This window comes from Sceloporus occidentalis, unplaced genomic scaffold (genome assembly GCF_023333645.1).
Source record: "Sceloporus occidentalis isolate IW3139 unplaced genomic scaffold, rSceOcc1.0.p SCAF_1, whole genome shotgun sequence".
Taxonomy (NCBI): domain Eukaryota; kingdom Metazoa; phylum Chordata; class Lepidosauria; order Squamata; family Phrynosomatidae; genus Sceloporus; species Sceloporus occidentalis.
The window spans coordinates 21,526,383-21,553,353 of record NW_028316981.1 but is presented as its reverse complement, the minus strand read 5'-3'; the positions used below and the strand labels follow the sequence as shown (position 1 = coordinate 21,553,353).

Sequence of the window (26,971 nt, the reverse complement as noted above, 5' to 3'; positions counted from 1 at the left end):
AAGGACCCAATCTCTCCTGCACTCACACTCACGTTTTTGCTTCACTATCCTTCAGGATGTAGAGAACATGGCGGTTGGTTTGCATTCGTGAGGCGCTGGTGATTGGAATTGGCAGATTCTGGGCCTGAAACCAAGAAGATTCTACTTTCAGAGATCTCAAAGGTGGAAGAAGAGACTTGAAAGGCCAACTGGACAAACTGATATCTGAACTTCAGCCTGTATTTCTTGGTAAGATCCCTTCTTTTATTTCTTGCACCCTTTGGAGAAACAGCACCACTTTACTAAAAGACAAATCTCTAAGCTCTGGGCAACCTGTGACTCTCCCTTGACCCCCAAAATATAGCCTGCCCACCCATTCATGGCACCCTGTAATGGGTTCAAAAGGTCTGCAGTCTGGAATCTTGAACATAAGGAAACTATTAAGCAGTTGAATTCAGTTTGGTGAACCACAAATTGTGCAGACTTGATGCATCATTATTGGAAGCCTGAGGTACCTTCATTACGTGTTCTGTTCAATAGTTTTAGACAGACCAAGCTATCCCTAAGTTTCACATTTGTCTCCTTTGTTTCATCAAGATGACAGAGATGGGACTTATCGTTCCCCTTATTGCACTGTTGAGAAAGTAAGACTGAGAGCAGAGTCTGAGACAGAGCCTGATTTATTAACCCAGCTCATCCACAAACAAGCACAGATCAGAACTCAGATTTTAAGGCTACAAATTCAACACTGACCACACAGTCCTGCTGGATAGATTGATATAAAATCCCAGCCCACTGTCTCTCTTAAATTTCCTTGAGGATGTCCAAGACTTCATAGGAATAAGAAAACTGGTTACACATATTATCCTGAAGCTTTTATCTCCATGCTGGCTGGGGCTGACAATGGTTGCAGTCTTCTGCAACATCACCATTACACTGTTCCCCATTTACAAAGAATGTATAATCTATTTCCTGGCCTTCCAGATATAAACATTGACTTACCTTGGCAGAGGCTTTGCCCATCTCATCTATAATCGTCATAAGCTGGTGCTGTAGATCCACCCTGATAAGAAAATAAACTCAATGGGTTAAAGGCTGAAGGGATCTAATCACAGTAGAAAAGTACCACAGAAAGTTGTCTGAATTCCCAAGGAAGGAATAAACTTTGTTACAAGTGAAGCATGAGCAAGAATATATATATATATATATATATATATATATATATATATGGGCAATTTCTTAAAGCCAATCTTACATGTGCTTTCCAAGTACCAGGTCCGCTGATTTTAATGGGCCTTTCACCCAAACAGAGCTTAGGCGGGGTAGAGACGGCCCAAAAAGGGTGGTCTGCCCATGCCGTGTTTTGCTGCGCAAGGAAGCTGCAGCGGACAAACCGCACAGCTTCCTCATAGAGCAAAAAGAACCTGCAAAGAGCAGGTTCTTTTGTGGCACGATACTGACGCTGCAGTGCGCCAATGGCACACTCGCGACGTCGGTATCGCACCATGATGTGAGGACGCTAAGCGTCCATTACATCAAAATAGCAGTGCCCATCTGTACAGGGTGCCGCCATTTTGACGCCCTCGTTGGGAAACACCACCCCTCGAACGTGACGAGGGCGGCCTATAGCGCCCGTCTGTACCGGGCCTTAGTATTCTACAGGTAATTAATACAATGATCTGCTAAATGTGCTAGAATTACCCATAACCGAGCAGCAGTAGGACCTACAGAATCATCTCACAAATGTTTAGTTAGGGGTGGCTTCAGAAAATTATTATAGTTACTCTTTTTAAAAGTAACATTTCAAGCTTTGCCCCCAGATGCATATGTGTTTTCAACCCTAGAGTACTCTTCTCTCAAGATTACAGATCCAACCACCAGATCTCCCTCTTCAGAACACAAGAGGCTGGCTAATAGAGAGGCAGACCATTGGCCCATCTAAGTCAGGACTGCCAGCACTGGCTGGTAGCCATGGCTCTTAGATTTCAGCCAGGATTCTTTCTAGTCGTTCCTGGCATTCTACAACTGTTTCCTACCCAAATACTAATTGGGCCCAAACCTGCTTGGTTTCTGAAATCAGATGAAATTACCTAGAGGTGATACTGGGAGGAGGCACACCTGGATTTTATATGCTCCCATACATTCAACTTCCTTCCAGTTAAAAGGATCTCATCTGGTGGTACTAGGAAAGATACCTTCTGAGAAACTAAGCGCCTACTGCCAGTCAGATTAGGGCAACTCAGGGCTAGGTGCCTGGACTCAATGTATGTCAGTTTCATATGTGAACCCAATCAGCCCCACAGACCGCTGTCACTTGACCTATAAAGATCACAGTGAACTGTAGCCTGTGTAGACCACAGAGTGGCATTTGACTCGATCCAGCTGGAGCCAGTAGATTCGGGCTGGGATGGGCACAAACATGAGTTCTCTGGAACAACTGAGTGAGTATAGTTGCTGGGTAATCATATGTGTTTTGTCCATTCCAGTTATCCTTGCAGGATTTTATTAGGAATTTCCATCTCAAAGGTGCTAACCAGCAGTAGACCCAATAGTTCATTGAAATTGTCACAGCACTCAAGAGCTTGACTTTCTCAGCTTCTCCACAAACCTCATGTGCAAATTCAGCAGTGCTCCCAGATATCTTGGACTATACCTTCTATCAGTCCCAGCTGAAAGATAAGAATGATGGGAGTTATAGTCCAAATCATCTAGAAGACACTGGACTGGAAATGATGTTGTGAACATGTCCCTCCCCTTATCACAGCTAGAGGAAACTAGATCTTGAACCTCCCATTCTTTCCATAAGTCATGCCTTCCAAGATATAAGGCCCATTTTACACTATAGCAATAGCAAATACTGTACATTACACAGCGCACTCCCTATTGTTAATCACTGTGCTGGTGTGTGTTTTAATATATGTTTTAATCTGGTTTTAATGTTTTCTGATTGTTTAACTGCTTTTTTTAAATGTATTTTGTGGACTTTTTAAAATGTTTTTAATTGTTGTAAGCCACTTTGAATCCCAATCTGGGAAAAGCCGGGATATAAATATAATAACAATAATAACACCAAAAGCTGAATATGCAATGACATGGGACAAATAATAATAGATTACTAAATGTGACCTAGCTCGCTAGGGTAGACAGTCTTCCACCACAGGGATGAATAACGTAACAAAATGTAGGACAAGAAGTGGAGGGCAACTCTGGCTTTCTTGATGACATTGGATTACAACTCTCATGAACTTTAGCCAATACAGCTATTTGAAGGGTGAGGCAAACTGCAGTCCAAAAGCATCTGAAGGGCATAGATGCCTAGAGAATGGCCTAGAGAATTGTGTAGATCCATTCTGGAAATGAAGCATAAGAAGAAACTTGGTGGATCAGAGTCCTGTTAGATTGTTATAAGCTAGGATGCTTTGGCTGCCAACTTTCAGATCTGAAAATACACTACAGACAAAGTATAACCTATAGAGTATAAGATCTAAAATAGAAAGCACAACGCCTTGTGTGCAGTTGGCCCTCCACATTTGCGGCTTTATTTGAGGTTTGGATTAATAGGTTTTCTCTATAAATCTCTAGGTCAGCGGTTCTCAACCTGTGGGTTGCGGAATTAGGAAGGTCGAGAACCACTGCTCTAGGTGCTCCAGCTCAACTCTGCCAGAGGTTGACCATAGAGTTGTGCTGGAGAACCTAGAGAATTCCAGAGAAAACACTTCTCTAGGCATTTATAGGTCCTCCAGCATGATTCTATGATCAGCTTCTGGAAGATGTTGACCACAGAGTTGCATTGGAGGACCTGGAGATTCCTATAGAGGGGTTCTCTCAGGTAAAAAGAATAATGTTTTTTTTATTTGCGGTTTTCCCACATTCACGGAGGTCCTTCACCCTTAATTCCAGCGAATGTGGAGGGACCACTATATTAGAGAATGTGTGTGTTACTGCCTAGTCAGTGGTAAACAAGGTAAGAGAAGGTCCAACAGATCTGACTACTAATAAATTCCCTAGCAGGTGCACTGGCTGGTGTACTTAGGATGTTCGGCAGCCAAAAACCCCAACCGGACTTTGACAAATTAGCTAGCATGGCCAGGATGATCGATACAACCAGTTGTAAACATTGACAGTGCCCATACACCCTCAGAACATCTGGGCAGCAACTCCTGAAGGTGCCTGGGGCCAGGTTGGCTGTTACTGCCAGAAGATCCTTTTCCACAGCTGCCCCAGCCCTTTGGAATACGCTGCCCATGGAGCTCCGCTCATCTACCACCCTGGCCCAATTCAGGAAGGGTCTTAAAACCTTCCTATTTAATCAGGCATTCCCCGACTAAATATCCTACGGGCCTCCCTCCTCTCTCGTGGCCGAGAGGTTGGGCTAAGGGGCTTTTTATTGTTTTTAAGGATTGTCATTATGTTTATGGTCTTGGCTGTTTTTAACCTTGTATGATGTTTACACTTTGGTGCTCTTGTAAGCCGCCCTGATCGTTTGGAAGGGCGGGGTATAAATAAAAAATTTATTTTTTATTTTATTTTATGTGTGAAACTTTAGTCTACTCATACCCTGAACAGGTACTGAACTACAGGAAAAGAGATGTCAGTAAAACATTAAGAGGAACTTCCTAACAGTAAGAGCTGTTCGACAGTGGAATACGCTAAGAGGATGGTGAAGTGTCCTTCTTTGGAGGTCTTTAAACAGAGGCTGGACAGCCATCTGTGCTTTGATTGTGAGTTCCTGCATGGCAGGGAGTTGGACTGAATGACCCTTGGGGTCTCTTCCAACTCTATGATTCTAGAAAGCATGTTTTAGAACAAATGTTTTTTTATCAGTTAAATAGCATTTTAACCTTGATCTTGACTATAGTAGGATATATACTGTAAGACAGCCAGTGTGATGTAGTGTTTTGAATGCTGGACTGCAGCTCTAAAGACCAGGTTTCAAATCCCCGCTCAGTCATGGAAACCCACTGGGGTGGCCAGGGGCAAGTCCCACTCTCTCAGCCTCAGAGGGAGGCAAAGGCAAATCCACCTCTGAACATGTCTTGCCAAGAAACCTCCGTGATAGGTTTGCCTTAGGGTCACCGTAAGCTGGAAAGGACCTAAAGGCATACAAAAACACCATACTATATGTGTACCTCAGTTAATGTAACAAGTCTGTTCCTGGGCATTATTCTTGTCCTCCTTGGTGGTTAGGACACCTGGTCACCCTGAGATGCTATGGAATTCTGGGAACTGTAGTTTTGAGAGAGATTATTAGCCTCCTTTGTCAGGAAGCTCTGGTGCCACAATGAACTACAATTCCCAGAACATTATCACACTATGCTTGTTAGAGCGCTATTATTCCACTTTAACCACCACAGCCGCCTCCTGTGGAATTCTGGGATTTGTAGTGAGGGCCGAGAGCTCTCTGGCTGAGAATTCCCAAGGCCCCTCCTTAAACTACAAATCCCAGGATTCCACAGGAGGCAGTCCTAGCAGTTAGAGTGGGATAAATGACACCATAACAGTGTGATGTGATAATGTCCCAGAATTCCACAGCAATTTATACATTTTATTATTATTATTTGTGATTTACTATTATTTGTTATTTATTATCTGTAATTTTTATTATTGTTGTTATTTGTGGTTTTTTATTATTATTTATTACTAAAAGTGGTGTCAAAGTGGAGTTATTCCCTCAGTGTGGAAAAAGCCTGTGGCAGCTTATCCTTATTTCGTGAGCTTTTGGGGTTGGCGCCTCATATTCGCCTCATAAACATAACAACAACCCTGTGAGGTGGGCCGGGCCAACCCTTGGGCCACGCCCCAATAACGGTCATTCGCGCGCAGGGAGGGCGGGGCTTTTTCCCGGCATTCCGCGCGCGCGGAGGCCCCGCCCCGAGACAATGGAGCCTATCGAGGAGACAATAGATGGGCGTGTAACCAATGAACGCACAAAGAGAAGGTCGGGACCGACAGGGGGAGCTGGCTCGCTTGGGGGGAAAACAAAACAGAAGCGTTCGATTTCCCAAAAAGCCCCGGGGCAAGAGGGCAAGGAGATGGCTACTTGCCCACTCTGCTCTGATTTGGAGAGCGATCAATCAATCAATGCCTGAGGCTAGTAAAGGGGGAGGAGGGGGCGTTCCCTCCGTTGCCGTGGTTACCTGTGAGCCGTGGTGAAGCCGGCTCCCCTCCGTCCCGAGGGCTGCAATTGTTGGTCCACAGTGGTGATCCGCTCCCCCAGGAGGACGTCCACGTCGAAGGGGAACTCCATGTTCCCTGCATCCGGGTCCTTATCTTTTCTGCCTGTGTGGACTTCCGGCTAACTAACAACACAAGAACAGGAGGGCTGCTGGCTCTGGACGGCGACGTGGCGGCGGTGACGCGCTACGCTCGGCCACGCCCCTAGCAACCAGGCCTAGTCTGGGCGCCGGCCTCGCCCAGCCTTGGCAACGAGTGTAAAAACATATAGAACATAATGACAAAATACCTTACGGTACAAAGACAATACTAAACATGAATGCCTTCCCTTTCCTGGCTTGTCTATTTTCCATGTACTCCATCACTTTTATCTTCCATTCATCTATTTTGAGGGTCTCGGGGTTTTTCCATTTTCGAGCATATATGACCCTGGCAGCAGAAATCATATAAAACAGTAACTCCCCATACCTCCTTTCTAACTTTTCTCCCGTCATCCCTCATATTAATATTTAATAAAACACATTTTAAAAAGATAAAACTATAAACTATATGGCTCCATGCTCTGGAATCTTGGGATATCAAGTTTTGTAGGCTTCGTTGTTGTGACCCCTCTGTTGTGACAGAGAAAGCTAAACAGCTCACAAAACTACAGATCCCAGAATCCCATAGCTGCCAGTTGTCAAACTAGGTTATTTCTGCAGTTTGTTGCTGTGTACCTTCAATTGTTGCCCATTTATGGCGACCCTAAGGTGACTCTCGCATGGGTTTTTCTTGGCAGAATTCCTTCAGAAGAGTTCTTCCATTGTCATCTTCTGAGGCTGAGAGAGTGTGACTTGCCCAAGGTCACCCAGTGGGTTTCCATGGCTGAGCCAGGATTCGAACCCTGGTCTCCAGAGTCATGGTCCAACCCTGGCTCTTGGATTCAGCATTAACATTTGATTGGATTTTGTCTACTAAATGGAGTACAGTATGCTTGTATATGTTGACTCAGAAACTCTGTATGTTTCCCTCCCACCAGTGATATAGACTTGGGCTCAGGTCAGACTCATGTCACTTATTGATCCAGCAATACATTATGCTCTGACTCAATTCAACGTGAGGCTAGTATATTTTTAGGGATTGACTTACTTTCATTATTCACTTTGAGCAGCAGGCAAGACCTGCCCCCAAAGCATGGGGCACTTTTCTTGGAGGGGACCAGCAAATATGTTAGGCAATAGGCTTGGGGCAGAAGGACTGTCCTAAAATTTCTTGCAAGGACTTGAAACTTGAAGGTAGAGACTTGAGACTTGACTTGCGACTTAGGGTAAAAGGTTTAATACATGTCTGCCTCCCAAATACCAAGCACAGGATGGTGATTACAGCTTTCATTTACATGTGTTATACGGATACTGTTTCCAGAGAATATTCAACCCAACATCTATTTACATCTATTTTCAAATGTATACTTCTTTGTATTACCTCAGGACAATTTCACTTTTAAAGTCTACTGCATTATCTAGGGATGTGATCATTATTATTATTAATTAGTTGTCTTACATTGCCTGCTTATATTTGTCCTATATTTCCTGCTTAGTGTTTTGTTTTTTTAAAAAAGGAGAAGTACCTGATTTAATTTCACACTTTTAAACTTGACAATTAAAATACAGTATAATGCTATACATGTCTTGTTTTTAATTTAGCGTAATTCTAGGGAACTGGGTACAGTATTGCAGCTAAACAATTTTACCTCATTTTAGGTATGTAGTATAGGCAGCTTTTCTATTAAAAATGTGCAGACTGTGTATAACAACATAAAGTAACTGACAAGATCTCTCACAAGTGTTAACAGATATCAAAAGTGTAAAATAATTTTCTTTTGGTATGACCCCATTAAATAACAGCATATAATGATAATAAACATGTGAAATAGCACTGAGGGAGTCAGCTTGAAGAAGAGAAGGGCTTACTGGAATTTGCATTTAGTTTTCCAAAATCATTTGAGCTCTCTTGTTAGCAAACATGCAATTTTGTGTTACTGTACACTATTATTCATAAAATTAGTTGTCATCTGCTGTGAACTGGTTTGTAAACTGCATTGTGAACAAGATATGAGATCACAAGGGTGCCCAGAGCACTCTGCTACTTCCAAGGTTGAATAAGGATGTATACTGGAATTTCCCAAATGCAGGTACAGAGAAACCAGAGTTGAAACAGCTTCTCAGAATGCACACCTTGTATTTGTGTGCTTAAAAGTATGTACACATGCAATCACTATACAACAGGGGTGGACAACTGTGGGAGGTTAGGGAGCCACAGTAGCCCCCTAGGAGGCTGCACCCACCACCACCACTGCGAAAACCAACATCTTTACCCCCTAAATAACCCCAATGCTCCAATATGCTCTCTAGGGGCTGTGGGAAGCACTTTCACCATGTGTTTAGGCCCAAGAGGCTTTTTTCCAAAACAAGAAGTGACCAGAAATCACTATGATTTTTTAAAAAGGGGCCTTTCCAAAATGCCCCATATACTATATGGGGTAATTTTTCTAAACCCCCCACTTGGGGCCTTAAGGTCACAGCAACAGCCTACCTCTGCTATACATGCTTTAAATCAGATAAAATTAACTGACCTAATTTGATTGTACTGTATTAATTTGTGTGGGGCACTGAAAAGAACAAGTATGTTACTTGCTTCATTTGTTCTGAGATTTTGGCAATGAGCTACGGCTGTGTTTATAATGCATTGAAACACAAAATGTAAATAGCTAGACAGACCAGGGAGCACTTTCTTGAACCTCATTGTGCTGCTCGTGGAGAAGAAATAGGATATAATTGTTATTGTGCATCCTTGGTACTCTTAATATTTCAAACTACTGTACCTGTTCTTGCAGTTGCCTAGAAACATTTAACAAAAAAAGTGGTGAGGGGGGAAAATGTCTTTAAGGTACTGTAAATTAGCATGGCATAGTGGTTTGAGTACTAGATTAGGAAACTAGGGGCTAGGGTTTGAATTACCACTCAGCCATGAGAACCTACTTGGTGACCTTGGTCACTGTTGGTCAAGCCTCAAAGGAAGGGAAGGGAAAACCACTTCTGAACAGATTCTACCAAGAAAACCCCATTATAGGTTAGCTATAGATTCAACTTAAGTCACAAATGACTTTTAAGCACACAACAACAATCACATTACCTTAAAGAGCATGGTGATTTGTTCTACAAGAGCCACTTTGAAAAGAGCAATGAATAGGATTGTTCAGATTATATAGTATGCAAAGTCACAAGCTACATAAATATGACTGGCCCAAGATCACTGAAGGAATATTACACTTAATTACATGATACCTCAAGTCAACAATATTTCTTGCCTTGTTTGGCATTTAATTATTTGGCAATAATCCCAGGTATGAAACAAAATGTAATTCATAAATAATTTGCCAGGCCACTTACAGTCATTCACAAATTCCTATGTTCATCAATGACAGCCAGAAAAAAACCTGATTAGTTTAGTTTCCTTATTCTTTACTAGTTCTAACTTGTTCTTTGAAAATTTGAATTATCCACTAACTATAAACATTTTCCTTAAAGTTATTCACAAAATGCTCAGGATACAGTTTCCTAGACTTATGGTTTTTCAGCAAGAAAAAATTTACTCTTTCAGAAATTTGTATAGCAAACTTGGAAGTAAGGTAGCTAACATCCAGCTTTTCCAAAGCAGGATCAGTGAGAAACCACCAAGGTCAACTCCGCTAATGTATTTGATATAATGGACCTTTGACTCAACAGAGGCTGGCTTAATACCAGCGTTACATTTTAGGGATTTATTATTATACTCCTTCTAGCTACAAGTTTCTTACAGTGTTACACAGGAGTGGGTTGCATACAGTGACTGGAATTTATAATCTTCTGATTGCATAGACTTTTGCTTTTTTTTTCTGTTGTTCTCTCACACTGCTTGGCTCTTTGTCTTAAGAGCCAATATTTCACAAAGAATATTGCTGTAATATATTTGCTAGTCATTAGGGCATCACTGGGTCTTTTATTGCCAATATTTATAATCTAATCTGAATCCTCAACCAGGGTGTATTATGCTATCTATTGTACAAACTGTTAATCTGAAACTGCTCTCCCCAAGTCCCCTGTTTTCTGATGGTTGCTTTCAACTGCACAGATTAATCAGCAAGCAGAGTAGGAATGGAGGAGGGAATAGCAAAATTGCAGAGATTATGTTTTTTTCTTGTTGTGTGCCTCAAAGTCATTTTTTACTTATGGTGACCCTAAAGAGAATTTGTTCAGAGGGGGTGTGACATTGCCATCCTCTGAGGCTGAGAGAGTATAACTTGTCCAATGTCACCCAGTGGGCTTTTATGCTGAAGCAAGGAATCAAACCCTGATGTCCAGAGTCATAATCCAGAGTTTAAACCACTACACACTCTACACACAGACTGGATGCTTTACTATGGGCTACATATCATGTTTTGTATTAGAGTGAAAACTGGCAAAGGAAAGGGAATGGTTGAAGGTTTGAAGAAATGTGACAGACTGAAGACAGGCTGAATAAGCTGTTTAATGTAATAGGGAGCAGGACTTGGTGAATTTTAATAAGCACTGTCTGCATTGGTTCTGTGCTGTTCCCCACTTCCTACTCACCCACATACATTTACTCAGTCAAATGTTTTCAGATAAGTTCTAACACCAGAGTCACTGAGAGGACCTTTCACTTTATTGACTCAGAAAACACAAGAGATGAGAAAACAGGGCAGACCCTTCACAGGATTTTTAGGGGTGATTATATCCCCAAAGAAATGTTTAATTCTGTCCATTGTTACTTGATAGATTCAAGGAGGGCCGCTCTCCTCCTTCAGGTAGTCCTTGTAAATCCTCCTGATCCGTTTAATTTCCTTTTCTGGGGGCTGATGCCATTCATACCACCCATACCATGCAGCTTTGCTCTGAAGAGCTGGAGATGGTGCAGTCTTAGTGACAGCTGGATGTTGGTTGCTGAAATCGTCATATTGGAAACTCACGAAGGGGATGGAGAAGAATAAAAGGCCTAGGGGAGCAGGGAGGAGAGAAGACATGTTAGAAAGAGGACAGCCCTCCTAATATCTCAATAGAGAGACCACCACCCTTGCTTTTCCATCTCATACTACAATCTGGTGTATGGATGAGGCTGCATGTATAACACAGTTGTACAGAAAAGGGTAATCAAGGGCCAAAACAGACAGGCCAAAATAAAGCTGCTTCAGGTCACTTTGGAGGTATGCTGTTTAAATTATGCATGTGTCCTAAGAGGCTGGAAGCCATGACAAAGCCACGCTCCAGTCCTAAGGATTGGAGCACAGCTTTAGCGCAGCTTCTGGCCTCTTAAGATGCATGTGTCATTTAAACAGCATATCTCCATAGTGACCTGACACAGCTTTATTTTGACCTGTCTGTTCAGGCCCCAAGATGAGTAAGGAAAAACAGGTTACCTGAAATGATTATTAGTCATGATGGCTATGTATTATTTACAATACCATAGCATGCCACAATATCAATTGCTGAGGAACATGAGCATGTAAGTGCTACTGTTGTAGTCCCAGATGGCCTTATTTGCACAACACCACTGCCAAGCTGTACATATTAAAAAATGGAACAGCTTTGACTCTCTGGCCCAGGAAAATAAGCATTAGCTGAAAGGTTTCTCCAGCCCAGTCCTATAGCCAGCACCCCGCTAAACTCTATTATTTGTCACGATCCAGTTTGATAAGTTTCCTGTTTAAGCTACTGGGACTAGATTCTATCTCTCCCAGCATGTCATTCTGCAGCTGGCAAACACTGTATTACAGACAGGAAATGAGACTGAGAGATGCCAGTATTTGGTCTAACTAGCATGGCTCTTCTCGTGCTCTCATACACTTTAGAAGTTCCATCTAAGTCTGCTCTCACCAGAACTCCAACCTCCTCCTACTCACCATTCTCTCGAGCCTGTTGAATGGCTTTGGTCAGTAGCTTGTATTTCTTCATGCAAACACCTGCAATGGAAGGAAAGATATGTTTCAATGTGTTAAGAAGTCTGTTGTGTTACGTGAAGGCACTTGTACTCAATACTGGAATATGATGTTTTAAATTACGTGCTTCTGACAGAAAAATGTAATTTTCTCCTCATCACAGGACCATGTTTGAATACTGGGCAGTTTTTGGAGAAATTTCACTCATACTACCACACACTTTTTCCCTGTTCCTCTTAGTAACATAGTGGCCAGAAGCAGGGAGGAGAGGATGAAGTTTTGCATGTAGAGAACCCTCAATGTAATCCCTGGCTCAGTTTCCCTCTCTTCCCATATTGCAGGGGGCAGCTGAGAGGAGGATTGCTCTTGCTGCCTGTTTTCCAACTGATGTGCCTGGCCATGTTTGTGGGGTGATGGCAGGAAATGTGAGTCTAGGCTGAGGGGGCAGGAGTAATCCTTGAGTCTATTTAAGGATGGTGGTGGGGAGTGAGAATTCTACTTGTAGAGATTTTTAGACACTTGAGATGCCCCTTTCTCATTTTTTTTCTTCTTTAAATATTTTTACATTCATATTAAACAGGGATCAAAGGAGATCCCTGTGCCCTAGCACAGAGTTTGCCAGAGTTTCTCACTAGAAAGCCAGAGGGACGTGGCACTTTGCAATAAATAAGTGGTGTCCAGGTTGCAATTTGGGCACTTGGTTTGTAAAAGGTTCTCCATCACTGCTATATGCAATACTTTGGATATGCCCAAAAGCAGACTCACCTGTACAAACCTGTCCTATTGAAGGTCCTTATTGTCAGAAAGCAGTTGGCTTCCCACCAGAATCTTTTCAGTCAGAAACAGTACCCCACATGCATAATATAATAATAATAAAATAATTTTTTTATTTATATTGCCCTGCCTCTCCCTATGGATCGAGGTGGGGTTACAACCTGATAAAAACATACAATACAATCATAAAATCCAACAGTACCAATAAATACATCCAGTTACAATAAATACATCAGTGGTTGTTTACAAAGACTCGTCTTCAAGGGGAAAGTCCTAATCAAGCTCAGGAGAGTAGGCGCCCATGTCATACGTGGCACCTTTTATGTGGGTTTCAGCTTATGCTGAAAGCCGGGCCAACAGGGTTGCAATGGTGCGATGCGCCGCCCCACGCGTCATGCACAAGCCCCACTATTTTCAATGGGGCTCGAGCATACGCACTATTTGTCTTACGTGGAGGGGTCCAGAACGGATCCCCGCCTAAGGCAAAGGCGCACTGTATGCTGTCAAGAAACAGTAGCCATGCACCTTCACAGTTATTTTTAAAACCCTCCATCAAAATTTTTTATTCTCCAAGGCCTATCTTGAGCTGCAATCATAACCAATTAATAAACACAAAGCTTGTCTGCTTTGGGAGGGCCTAATTAGAAATTGTCTTGTAATGTACTGTTGTTGGTTTGTTAAAATCAGTGATCTTTGACATGTAAATAGAAAGGAAGAATGTACCTTTTTAGAATAAGAAATAAACTAATACTGTATGCTCCATTAGGTAAGCCCTAAGTGTTATATTTCGTAAGTGGGAAACAAGAAAGCCGCCTTATTTGGTTTGTTGATCTAACTCAGCACTCATTCTTCTGACTGGCAGCTGTTCAGGGTTCTATGCAAAGAAAGGTCATTCTTGCTACCTGATCCTTTCAACTGGATACACCAGGGACTACACTGAGGGCTCGCTACATGCAAAACGTGTTCTCTAACATTGAGATATCACCCTTTCCCCAGTCATGACACTGTTACACAGCATAACCACCCCCACAGAAGTTTATTTGTGTGGCAAAAACTGTTCCAGCTTACAGAAAACTCTCAAGAGGCCAACAGAAAAATGAATAAATTAACACAAGAAGAACTCTGACAGATCAGATTAAAGCTCCACTTAGTTCAAAATCCTGTTTTTGAAAAAACCAACTAAACAATTCCAGGAAAACCATGAGCAATTCTAGCCCTCCCATGCTGTTGTTTCCAAAAGATTACTATTAACTGAAAATGAAAGTTTCACTGAGACATCCTAGAAAGTCCTGAGATGGAAGCACTCTTCAAGTTTTCTGAAACTGAACAGAATACACATGCTAGCCTAATCCAGCTCAACATGTTTTTCTCTTGCCTTCTGCATGCAAAGAGTGAATTTCTGATGTATTCTGTCCTATGTAACTTTCCACATAATTTCATATCCTGGTTTTCCATTGTTCCCAGCAATTGGAAACACTCTACAGATAAAGGAGGTTCTCTACTACAGAAAGCTGGCCTCTGCACATAGAAGGTGATAGAAAAGGGAACAGAGGCAGCCGGGGTTAGTGTACTCTATTCAAGTATGCATGGAGAGGGTTTCACTATTGTTAGAAGCAGAAATAAGAAAGGTGTCAGTCAAAATCTCAGTGTATAATAAGCAGAACTTTCATTATAGTGGTCAGAACTTTTTTTGTTATATCATAGTTTTACTGGTAGCATGGTTTTAATTTAGATGATATTTTAATTGCTTTATTGTATTATGCTTTTAGATTTTGTTTGTGAACTGCCTTGAGTCCCTTCGGGGAGAAAGGCGGGGCAGAAATCAAATAAATAAACAAATAAATAAAATATTCAGGTGGGTTGACTGCCTGGCTACTACGCAAAAGACTTCTAAAATAATCTATTTGTTATTGATCTGCTTTCAGTGGTATTTTAGTTTACTTTATTTCAATTTGTTTATAGTAGATGTGCTTTTAATTTAATAATTTTGACTTTAATTTGAATCAAATATAAATAAAGAGCAAATAAAAATAAATTATGGCTTGGATGAATAAATTATTTTCTTTCCTGAATCTACTTCTAATCATTTTCAAACAGTGTTCCCAATATGGGAAAGAAATGGAAAAGACTTCTGTGTGTTTCTCCTACAAAATCTGTAATTGTTACACAACTATTTCATGCCTCTCACTCTTCACATACCAATGGTTCTATAACAGCTCTGCAAATTCTGTAAAGAGGTGCAGCTTAAGAAGTGTGTTGGTCTGTCCATAAGACTACTAGCATTTCCCAATCTCGACTCTTCAGATAGCGTTTGACTTACATAACCTCATCCGCTTGGGTTCCAAGTGATTAAGCGGAATATACATAAATAAATATTATTATTACTATTATTATCATCATCATCATCATCATCAATTCACCAGTCTGGCTGAGGATAAAAGGAAATATTGTTCAACATCATCAAGGTTAGGAAACAATGTACAACCAGCTCTTTCTATCCTCAGACTTGCAACCCATGGATTGGAGCATGCATGGATAGCCTGCCTTTTCTACTCAATGGTGGTGCATGCATGTGGCCATGTTGTGGCTGTGGGCATGTCAAACCACCATTGAGAAGAGTAGGACTTGAAGTCCCGTGATATTTGGCATCCACCTGTGGGGGTCCAGAGTGGAACCCCCACAAGTACAAAGAGCCGGCTGTAGACTTTGAAGCACCCAACACAAGGCAAACAGTCCTCCCTCTGTGGAAGGTTCCAAAGTCTGGATTTGGGGAGGACTATGCCATCTTGCTAATAATATGACCACGGTTAGTGGAACAAAACAGATATAGAATTATCTATTTTCCTTGCAAATTCAGAAACCTCAAAAGAAAGATGACATAAGGGTAGTGAGTTAAACAGGGGAAGGCAGTAGGAAACTTACCTGTGTGTGTTGGGTGATAGATGACACCTGAATAGGGACAGATAAACTGTTCCAGGAGCTTCACATTCTGTGAGATGAAAGGGAAGATTAGATTTTACATATCTCAAAGCAGAGGAGAATTCATGCAACACTCAACCTATTTCTGAGTATCCTGTCTTATGCCATCAGGAGCCCAAGAAATGACATCATGGGACTAACACTTTTGTGCAATGGCCAGAAATCATGGAATATCCTCCCTAGAGAAATTTACCCAGTTCCTTCCTACTAGCTTTTAAATGCCTTCCAGAAGAAGGCTACTTTCCTTCTTCTCATTATCCTTCCTGAGTTTTGATGCAGCATTCTCAAAATTCAGTTCGCTTTCACATTGTTGTTGTTGTCAAATAAATCAAATAGATGTTATTGTTGTTATTAGTTAACCATTTCTTCTAGTTGAAAGATGGATTACCAGATATACTCGTCTATAAATCTAAAAAATTATGCCCAAAAATTGACCTCAAAATCCCAGGTCGACTTATTTATGGGTCACTATGGTAATGTGATAACAGCTCTTTCAGATTTCCCCATGAAGTATGGAGAGGGGTTTATTTCTCTCTGGAGCCAAGCAGTAAGAGTCCTGGATGACACATTGATACTGAAGTTGGTTTAAGAGTCCCTCTCCCACCCACGTATCTGGCTGAAACGAAAGCTGAAACGATGAAGCAAAAAAGCGTCAGAGTGTCTTTCTTGCCATATGCACACATACACACAGAAGGAGCCTCCAAGTTTTACCCTCAACCTATCCACGAAAAATCTAATTTTGGCCCCCAAACCTGACCTTGACTTAAACATGAGGTCAATTTATAGTTGAGAATAAAGTAGAGTCCCGACTATCCGACATAAACGGGCTGACTGATCATCGGATAACCGAAAATGTCAGATAATCTGGAGGGGTCAAGACATTGTTCTCAATGATGGCACACGCGTATGTGTGCCGCCATTGGAAACAGAAGTCCCTCACCACCCCTCCCCTCTCCTCCTCCTTCTTCCTTCTATCCCTCACTCCTTCTCTGCTTACCTCCTGAGTCCGGCTTCCTCCATGGTGGCTTCTGCCCCGGCTTGGCTGCGGGGGGGGGGGGGGGGGGGAGTCTGCCAGGGCTGGGAGAGGGCCGAGGTTCCAAGCCGCAGAGGAGAGGACTGGATGCTTAGCCCAGTCCTCTCCTTCGCAGCTTGGATTTCCTCAGCTTGAAGGGAGTTCACAGACTCCCTGCGGGCTGAAGGAATCCAAGCCGCCGAGGAGAGGCCTGGGCCGAGCACCCAGACCTCTCCTCCGTGCAGCCCACACCTCTCCTCGGTGAGGCTTGGATTTCCTCAGCCCGAAGAGACTGAAGGAATCCAAGTCGCGTGGAAAAAAGGCGTGGGCCACATGGAGGAGAGGTCTGGGTGCTCAGCCCAGGCCTCTTTTCGGCGGCTTGGATTCCTTAAGCCTGCAGGGAGCCTGTGGACTCCCTCCAGGCTGAAGAAATCCAAGCCACGTGGAGGAGAGCTCTGGGCACTCGGCCCAGGCCTCTTCTCAGAAGCTTGGTTTTCCTCAGCCCAAAGGGAGTCCGCGGACTCCCTTCAGGCTGAGGAAAACTCTGCCATTATCCGACGTCTCATGCTTCTTCGTGAGTGCACACGAAGAACCATGAGACGTCGAATAATTTGGAACGTCGGATAACCGAAGGACAGATAATCGAATCTCTACTGTATACGGTATGTATTTCAATACCTAAATGAGAAAAAACTTGTTCTTCTTACCCGATAATCCAGAAAAAGGTTTTGGTCTCTACAGATGGGGCAGGGGTTCCCACATACATGTGTCCCTCTCTACAGAAGAAAAATGTTGTTGAATATCAGTTAGTCAGCCCAACATCATAAAATGTACTGCAAATATATTAAAAGGAAGGAGTTGCAGTTCTTTATATAAACAAATAAACAATGTCATCCCTTGCATAAATATTCCATTAGTTTCATTTCCATCAGGCCCAGTCAAAACATGGATGCCTCCCCTTACCATTTAAAGCAAACTAAAAATGTGACAGGCAACAAAAAGATACCCAGTCTGACCCACAATGCAGGGCCCATCAAATACTAACATTACTTTCTAGGACCTCAATTGCTTCATCAAGTGTAAAATACAGGAGAACATTTAATATTCTCTCAATTGCCCATCCCAACTATACTGTGACTCATTTCCACATTTCTGAGGATAGCGTGTTACTTTAAGTGTGACTTAAATCAACAATAAAACAAAACAATCACTATACTATCTTGACTTCTTGGGATGAAGCACACTAAAGAAAATCTTAACACTCTTTTCAGAATCCTACAACTTCTGGCACTCACAATGCAAGTCTTCCGTGTCTTCTGTGGTGGAATTGGACCCTTGTGATTACGCCTGTAGCCAAACCAGACAGGTTTGCTGCCATATCGTTCTATGTATTCTAAATGGGAAAGAGAGAAAGTGCAGAGCCAGTCATTCAGAGTAGTATTTTACCAATGATCTCCAAAACACATCAAAAGGTTTTATTACCCTAAACTCAACTATTCTCTGAAAACTAAGCATCCACTTCACACAAACATGCTAGATTTTGTACATCACAGGAGATGTGTCACTCCCTCAAAGTAATTTGACAGAAGCAAGGCTTAGTCCTACTTACACATCCTTGGAAAGAAGGCAGTCTGATCTCAGTGGGATTTACTCTTCAGTAAGTATGTGGCCTAAATACCCTATAAGGCACCAGAATCTGTCTGATCTTGGAAGCTAAGCAGGGTCAGCTCTGGTTTGTACTTGGATGGGAAACCCACTAACAAATACCAAGTGCATTAGTCTTTATTTCATAGGAAGGAACTGGCAAAACAACCTCTGAGTATTATTCCTTGCCTAAGAGAAGGAGTCCAAACAGGGGACTTAAAGGCACGCACACATGCGCGCGCACACACACACTTCCTTTACTTCAGAGGAATGAACCGAGAGGAGTGGGTAGCCCTGATACTAGGACGTCCATGCTTCACTGGCTTGTATGTGATGGAAAACTGCACTATTAGTTTATCAGTTGTGGGCAGAAGGCTCAGAATCTATTGTTAGATTTCTGGGTGGTTTGTGGTCAATCACCAAGGGAACTTATAACTGTTTTACAAGAGAAAGAAGAAATGACTTCTCACCCAATTTAGGTTATTGGAATGTAGACAGCTCAGGGTAACCCAGTACAGGTGTTTGTGAGAAAGTACTGTGAGTTCAGAAGAATTTTATCTATGAAAATAAAACCCTGTGTCTGAAATGAATGTGCTTTAATCCTAACCTGGGGTTCATTCCTTTTTTAAAAAACTGACAGCTAGATTTAGCAAGTCTGTAAATCTGCTCATCCTTGGTTTACTCAAAGAAAAAGGGGAAAAGTAACTTATATTGGGCTAGGTCACTTTTGACATTCATTTTAAACAAAGCAGGCTTGCTGTCTCCAAAACTAGAATTATTTCTTGCGTCTCAAATTCATTGTCTTTTAGTGCAATCCTGTTCTTGATTATTTAGATGTAAGCCTCTCTATGAATGATAGGATTTGCTCCCACTTAAACATGGACAGGATTACAGGCTTTGTCTTTAAAGCTTTCCAAGTGTTTTACCTCCGCCTCTTAATTCTTATCACTTCCTGCTGGTAACCTTCCTATCTTCATCCCAGTCGCATGACTGTTTCCTTCTTCCTTGCCGTTCCCTTTGCCTTGAACTCTCAACATAGTGCATATTTCCAGTCAATTGATCATGAAAATCTATATCCATTAAAAATTATGATTTAGCTGTTCAATTCTGTTTCCTGCATGAACATGGTAAGACCATTTGTTCACGTCTATCCCATGTTGTCCTTGCCTAACCCTTTCTCTTTTCCACCCCCACCGTTATCTCCTTCACTGTTTAAATTTAGACAGTAAGCTCTCCAGAGGGCAGGGATTCATCCCTCACATACTCTCTTTTACACCAAGTTGCTGTGTTGGACCGCAACTCGTTACATCACCTAGCATGAAATCTGTTGTTCAGCATCTTTGGAGGTAACCAGACTGAGGAAATCTGGGGCACACTGACAACACAATAAATATACGATACAGAACTGCATATGAGAAGGGAACTGCAAAGTATATGTTACAGTGCAGCCCACTACTCAAGCAAGTGCTTTTTCTATTTTCTCAAGGTAAAGGTATGAAATATAAATTCTCAAAAGCAAAAGTTGATTTTGCAATGTTATAGAAGGCCACCATTTTCTATGCCATTGTTTTAATGAGACTTGAGCATCCACGGATTTTGGTATCCATGGGGGTCCTGGAACCAAACCCCAGCGGATAACAAGGGCCCACTGTCTTACCCATCCTATCTAGTCTTATCCATGTAAAAACATCCTCAGTACTACAAGTATGGATAGGCTCTTGTAGCACCTTTGGGACTAACTGTTGAAAGAAGTTGTAGCATAAGATTTTGTAGAGCTGGTCTACTTCCTCAGATCAAATTTCTCTGTACTGTTCATGTCCTGTTCTACTAGCTGCCCGCAGTTGTGTGTAGGCAGAAAAGAGGGATTCAAGTGTCTGAATTACATAAACAAAAACACACAAGGCACACTTTTCTCACTCCTTCACAAACACACACCATTCACTGCTATATTTTATGTCCCCCAGATACCTTCACTCTCCAGGTACTCCCACGGCTTGTCTTTAAAACGTGATTCTGTGTCAAAAGCAATGGGCTCTGTGGATCCATCTTGGCTGACCTCTGTGCTGTAAAGGTGGGAAGGCAATTGTTTGGATAGCAGGGGGGGTGAGCTGGGTATTTTCTAAGGGAAGACAAAGCAAAACAAGGCAAGCATTAAAGCCAGGTATCAGCATGACCAGTACTGACATAGTACAGAAATACCAGAGCTCTAGTAAATGAGAGCAACTTTGAAAAAACACTTAAGGACATGTTTTATGTTGGAGAGCCAACAGCTTCCTCTGACTTTTCAATATAAAGTTTGGTTTTATTAACTGCCTTCGAATCATATCTGACTCATACTGAGCCTGTGGATGACACCCCTCCAAGCCCCCCTATCCTCCACTGCTCTGCTCAAGTCTTGTAAGTTCATGCCGATGACCTCCCTGATTGAGTCTAGCCATCTGGCATGCAATCTCTCTTTCTACTGTCTTCCGCTTTTCTTAGCATTATTGTCTTTTCTAATGAGTCACGCTTTCCCATGATGCACTCAAAATACGAGAGCCTTAATCTGATCATCTTGGCTTCCAGGGAAATCTCTGGCTTTATCTGTTCAAGAACCCACGTGTTTGTCTTTTTGGCTGTCCATGGTATCCTCAGCGCTCTTCCTCAGCATCATATCTCAAAAGAATTAATTTTCCTGTTGTCTGTTTTCCTCACTGTCCAGCTCTCTCTGCTTAGGGAGTGCTTGTACACTGTTAAGAGGTATAGAAATATATTTGTTATTGCTCTCATCTGTACGTGGTGATGGGGAATACAATGGACTGGATGGTTCTAACTTTAGTGTTCAATTGTGTATCTTTGCACTTTAGGATCTTGTCTAGTTAATAGCTGCCCTTCCCATTCCTAGTCTTCTGATTTCTTGACTACATTCTCCATTCTGGTCAATGTTTGAACCAAGGTATGGGAATTCTTTAACTGTTTCAATTTCCTCATAGTCAAGGTTGAATTTATATAGTTCCTCTGTGATCATTATTTTTGTTTTATTTATGTCCAGAATTAAACTTGTCTTTGCACTTTCTTTTTTTACCTTCCTTAGTAATTGTTCCAAGTCTATTTCCCTCTTAGATCGTTGATGTTACTTTCTCCTATCTGCACTCCTACTTCTGAGTCTAAACCTGCTCTTATGATATTCTCTGCATACAAGTTGAACAAACGCAGTGATTGAATGCAGCCTTGCCTGACCCCTTTGCCAACTGGGAACCACTCTGGTTCTCTGAATTCTGTTCTAACAGTAGCTCTTGTCCTAAGTATAGATTCCTCATCAGGACTAGCAAATGTGTTGGCACCCCCATGTCTTTATCTGTCGTCCATAGTTATTCATGATCTATGCAGTCAAATACTTTGCTATACACTTGTCCCTCTACATCCACTGGGATTAGGGACACAGGACCCTCGTGAATGTGGAAAAACTGCAAATAACAAAAACACTATGTTTTTACCTGAGAGAACACCTCTCTAGGAATCTCTAGGTCCTCAAGTGCAACTCTGTGGTCAATATCTGCCAGACATTGACCACAGAATTGCACTGGAGGAGCTACAAATGCCTAGTAGAATGTTCTCTCTAGGAATCCCTGGTTCTTCCGTGCGATTTCTGGTTAAAGTTGACCACAGTGTTGTGCTGGAGGACCTAGATATTCCTAGAGAGAACATATTAATAAAATCAGTGAATAATTAAATCTGCAAAAGTCAAAGCCGCAAATGTGGAGAAACGAGTGTAGTCTATAAAGCATATGCTGATTTTCTTCTGGAATTCCTTAGTCTTTGTATATACAGTATACAAAGACAATAAAATCATTCCAATTTATTCTCAAAACTAGCAATTTTTTTTTAAAAAAAATAACATTTTGAGTTTACCTGCTTTACTAACAGCCAACTACAAATACAGTTTTGCCATCTCGTAGTGGTCAGTAAAGCAGTGGAGGTGACTTTGTCTTGCACTCTCTCCCTCTGTCTTATTTCAGCATTAATTGTGTTAAATCTGACCTGACACTAACCACGGCTGGCTTTCAATGAAGTGCTTAGGCATCTTTGCAATACTTGATCAGTTTTGCTGCACTTACCACTACACTATGGTAACACAAGGAACAGAAAAGGAAGAACTTAATAACCCTCCTGACTGCCATGGTCTTAACAAAATAAACTTATGTACATTTATATTATTATATTTATTTATATCCCGCCCTTCTCTCAGGACTGGGACTCAGGGTGGCTTAAAACATTTAAAAAAACCATACAGGTAAAAACATACAAAAATAGTACATTAAAATAGGATGAAATTACTACAATAATTAAAATAAATTCAATACTAAAATATCAAATACAGTGGGCCCTTGCCTTATGCAGGGGATCCGTTCCGGACCCCCCGCACGTAAGGCGAATTCTGCCTGTGCTCAAGCCCCATTCATTTGAATGGGGCTTGTGTGCGGTGGCATGGGAGTGTGCAGGGCGCCATGGGCGTGCGCCCCATTAATTTGAATGGGACACGCCGCCCCGCGCGCGCCTCGTGGCTTGAGCGCGTATGCTCAAGTCCGTGTAAAGTGCACCCACGTATAACGTGGGCGCGCTGTAAGTTTAAAAAATAAAAATGCTTAAAACACATTAAAACAATATAATACCCAGGCCATTCTTTAAAAGCATTCTGTTTTGAATGCCTGTCTGAAGAGGAAGGTTTTTGCCTGTCAGTGGAAGGCCATCAAAGAAGGGGGCAAATTCTAGAGTCTAGGGGCAGCCACGGAAAAGGCTCTCTCTCTTGTCCCCACCAACCATGCTTGTGATGGTAGTGGGATGGAGAGAAGGACTTCCGCTGCAAATCTCAGAGCCCAGGCCGGCTCATATAGGGAGATACAATGTAAGAAATAGCTTGGACCTGAGCCATATAGGGCTTTATGGGACACTGCCAGCACTGGGAAACAGACTAGCAGCCAGTGGAGCTCTTTCAACAGGGGAGTTGGGTGCTCGCTATAACCTGCCCATGTTAGCAGCCTGGCTGTAGCTTTCTGGACCAGCTGAAGTTTCTGAACACTCTTCAAAGGCAGCCCATGTAGAGGGCATTACAGTAGTCCAAACGTGATGTAACCAAGGCATGTACCACTGAGGCAAGACCTGGCATCTCAAGGAACGGGCGCAGTTGGCACACAAGTTTTAAATGTGCGAAAGACTCCTGGTCACAGCAGAGACCTGGGCCTCCAGGTTTAGAGATGAGTCCAGGAGTACCCCCAAACTGTGAACCTGAGTTTTCAGTGGGAGTGTGACACCATCTAACACAGGCTGGATCTCTATTCCCTGATCTGCCTTCTGATTGACCAAGAGCACCTGTCTTATCTGGATTAAGTTTCAACTTGTTTGCCCTCATCCAGTCCATTACTGATTACAACCACTGGTTTAGGACCAGGACAGCCTCCTTGGATTGAGGTGGAAAGGAGTAGTAGAGCTGAGTGTCATCTGCATATTGATGACACCGCATCCCAAAATTCTGGACGCCCTCTCCCAGCAGCTTCATGTACATGTTAAATAGCATAGGGACAACACAGAACCCTGCGGGACTCCACAGGTCAATGGCCAGGAGGTCGAGCAGGAGTCCCCCAGCGCCACCTTCTAAGTTTGCCTCTCCAGGAAAGAACAGAGCCACTGTAAAACAGTACCAAGTCCCATCCCAGAGAGGTGGTCCAGAAGGATATACCATGATCAAAAGTTTATGCATCTAAGGAAGTAGACTGAAGTCTATGAAAGTTCATACTGCCAATTTCTTTCTTTCAGTTCGGGCCGAAACAGACCAGCAAAAAACGCTGGCTTCGAGCTGTGGGGTACCGAAGCCACCCCCAAGCCGGCGTCATGCCGCCCACTAACCACACGGTAGGCGGCGTCATGGAGTTTACACCCGCCACAGAAACACGACAAAGCTGCCGCTGCAATGGAAAAGGCACCTTTTTCCACCCCAAAAAGGAACGGAATTTTGCCGCTTCATTTTGGGCCGGAAAAACACTGGATCAGGGCCGCAGCATGCAGTTGCTGTGGCCCTGATCCAGTGCTCAAAGGGACAGCGTAGAGTGCTTAGTCTCAAAGTTCCTACAAGATCTCTCTACGTACTGATGCTACAGACTAACATGGCTATATAATTGAATTTTACATATGTCTAAAGAAGCATTTCTGCTCCAATTTCCTTCACTACCACTCAGCCCAGAAGTAGCTGGTATGAACTGGAGCCCAAGACAATCTGAAGCACCACAGATTCTCCCGCCCAGTGAACAGGAGGAGAAGACATTGACAAACTGCCATCCTCTCTCTGCCACTGCATCACTGCCTGACCCTGACTCTTTCTCCACCAGCCAGAGAAGCCAAATGAACTGTGAGCAGGAACATCCAGGGGCAGTCATGTTGGCCATATAGCAAACCCAGTAACATCCAAACAATGATACCTTTATCAGGCCAACCAGAATGCACAATATACATGTTGCAAGCTTTCGAAGCTACACTGGCTTCTTCATCAGGCAAAGATGTTAAAAATCATACAGGAGGGGAAAACACTGAAGATTTCAATACTAAATCTGTATTTTGCTGTTTTTGGTCTCAGTTCAGATGGTATGGATGGGTATTTATTGCAGGCTTGAAGCTCCTGAGGTCACTGGCAGGTTCTCAAAGTCCAGGAAATTTAACGCCTACTGTATTTGGAACACAAAAAAGATGCTTCCTTTGGAATCCACTTCGAGCAGGGAAAGAAGCAGCACAGAGGAGGCTAAAAAAATGTCTCACTAAACTACAAATCCGCTTTAACTTGTTGTCTGGCTCTTTGCTATGGAATTCTGGGAGTTGGAGTTTGTTGTGGGCCCTCCCAGAATTCCATAGCAAAGAGCCAGACAACAAGTTAAAGCGGTGCCAAACCGGGTTATTTCTCCAGTGTGGATGCAACCACAGCATTTCTGAACCCTCCCTCGGCGGTAGCTTGGATAAAGCAGGACCATTTCCTCACCTGGAGCCAGAAGGGCTTCTTATGAGCCGCGCAGAGAGCCAAACGGCCCGCAGCAGCCCCAATTAGCAGCGCTGAAGCCCTGGCGGCCGCCATTTTAGGAGGCAGACCGCTCTGCGCATGCGCCTCAGTCCTCCTGGCGCCTGAAGGTCACCTTGAAAAGTTTCTAGGCCTCCCTTTGAGAACCAAGCCATTGTAGTTCTATCTAGTGTGGAAAGAGCTCTTGTTGTTGACCCCCCCCCCCCCCAAGCTGTGCTCTCTTTATATAGGTTTATAACTGAAGCTTTTGTAGTTTAGTGTGAATAAAACTCAGTGTAGGTTTCTAACTGAAGTTCTTGTAGTTAATGTGAATAAAAGCTAACAGGAATGAAATTCTTGTAGCTAATGTGAATAAAATGGTAGAATTCAAAGATATAGCCGCGTTAGTCTGTAGAACTAGTATGTAAAGCAGTGGTCTCCAAACTGTGCCCTTTAAGGGGTTTTGGACTTCAGCTCCCAGAACCCCAGACTATTGGCCAACATGGCTGAGGCTGCTGGGAGCTGAAGTCCAAATTCTCTTAAAGAGCACAGTTTGGGGACCCCTGGGAGAGCTACAAAATCTTTCTACATACTGATTCTCTACAGCAGTGCCGTTTAAGAGATTTTGGATTTCAGCTCCCAGAAGCCTCAGCCATATTGGCCAATCCTCTGGGATTCTGGGAGATGAAGTCCAAACTCCCTTGAAGAGCACAGTTTGGGGGCCACGGTTCTACAGACTAACACGGCTGTATCTTTGAATTCTACCATTTTATTTACAGTATTCACATTAACTGTAAGCACTTCATTCACATTAGCTTTTATTCACATTAATTACAAGAACTTCAGTTATAAACCTAAACTGAGTTTTATTCATATTAACTACAAGAACCTATACCAAAAAACAAACGTTGGGTTATTGATCCAAAACACACTGCAGAAATAATCCAGTTTGAGACCGTTTTAACTGCCCTGGCTCAATATTGTGGAATTCTGGGAAGTGTAGTTTATTGCAGCCCCAGATTTATAGTTCTGTGAGCTATTTAGCTTTCTTTGTCAGGGAGCTCCAGGGACACAACAAACTACAAATTCCAGGATTCCGTAGGATGTTGCTGTGGCAGTTAAACCGGTGTCAGACTCTGTTAATTCTGCAGTGTGGATGCAGCCAAGTCTAGCAAAGTTTATGATACTACTTCCTTCCCTCAGTCTCAAAGGTGCTACAAAATGGATACTGATATTCCAGACTAACACAGCTATGGTCCAAAACACACTGCAGAAATAATCGCGTTTGAGACCACTTTGACTGCCTTGGTTCAGTGCTAGGGAATCCTGGAAACTATGGTTTACTGTGGCTCCAGAGCTCTCTGACAGAGAAGCCTCAATGTCTCACAAAACTAGTTTCCAGCATTCCCTACAATTGAGC

The 26,971-nt window shown here is 42.6% G+C and overlaps 2 protein-coding genes across 5 annotated transcripts in view; both read right to left on the bottom strand.

Annotated features, from left to right (window-relative positions):
* Positions 1-6,306, bottom strand: part of ATAT1 (alpha tubulin acetyltransferase 1) — a 40,871-nt gene extending 34,565 nt beyond the window's left edge. For 2 of the 3 annotated variants that reach the window (XM_089515761.1, XM_089515782.1), the window contains exons 1-3: positions 6,117-6,306; positions 982-1,042; positions 33-124 (exon numbers count right to left, since the gene is read on the bottom strand). In XM_089515761.1, the coding sequence (XP_089371887.1) occupies positions 33-124; positions 982-1,042; positions 6,117-6,226 (263 nt within the window). In that variant the 5' untranslated portion in view covers positions 6,227-6,306. Of the gene's footprint in view, positions 1-32; positions 125-981; positions 1,043-2,587; positions 2,649-5,620; positions 5,682-6,116 lie in introns of those variants that run through there. The other variant, XM_089515771.1, reaches the window with a different exon arrangement.
* Positions 6,307-10,836: 4,530 nt separating this feature from the next.
* On the bottom strand, positions 10,837-25,655 carry MRPS18B (mitochondrial ribosomal protein S18B). Of its 2 annotated transcripts, none has more exons than XM_089515738.1 (7): positions 25,537-25,655; positions 20,502-20,652; positions 18,185-18,282; positions 17,597-17,665; positions 15,821-15,887; positions 12,089-12,148; positions 10,837-11,184 (listed from the first exon to the last, which is right to left on the bottom strand). In XM_089515738.1, the coding sequence occupies exons 1-7, from the start codon at positions 25,627-25,629 to the stop codon at positions 10,970-10,972; spliced, it is 753 nt and encodes a 250-aa protein (XP_089371864.1). In that variant the 5' UTR covers positions 25,630-25,655; the 3' UTR covers positions 10,837-10,969. The 2 variants fall into 2 exon arrangements, with proteins under 2 accessions (XP_089371864.1, XP_089371874.1); XM_089515748.1 differs by lacking the exon at positions 25,537-25,655 and adding an exon at positions 21,133-21,235.
* Between the last annotated feature and the right edge of the window lie 1,316 nt (positions 25,656-26,971).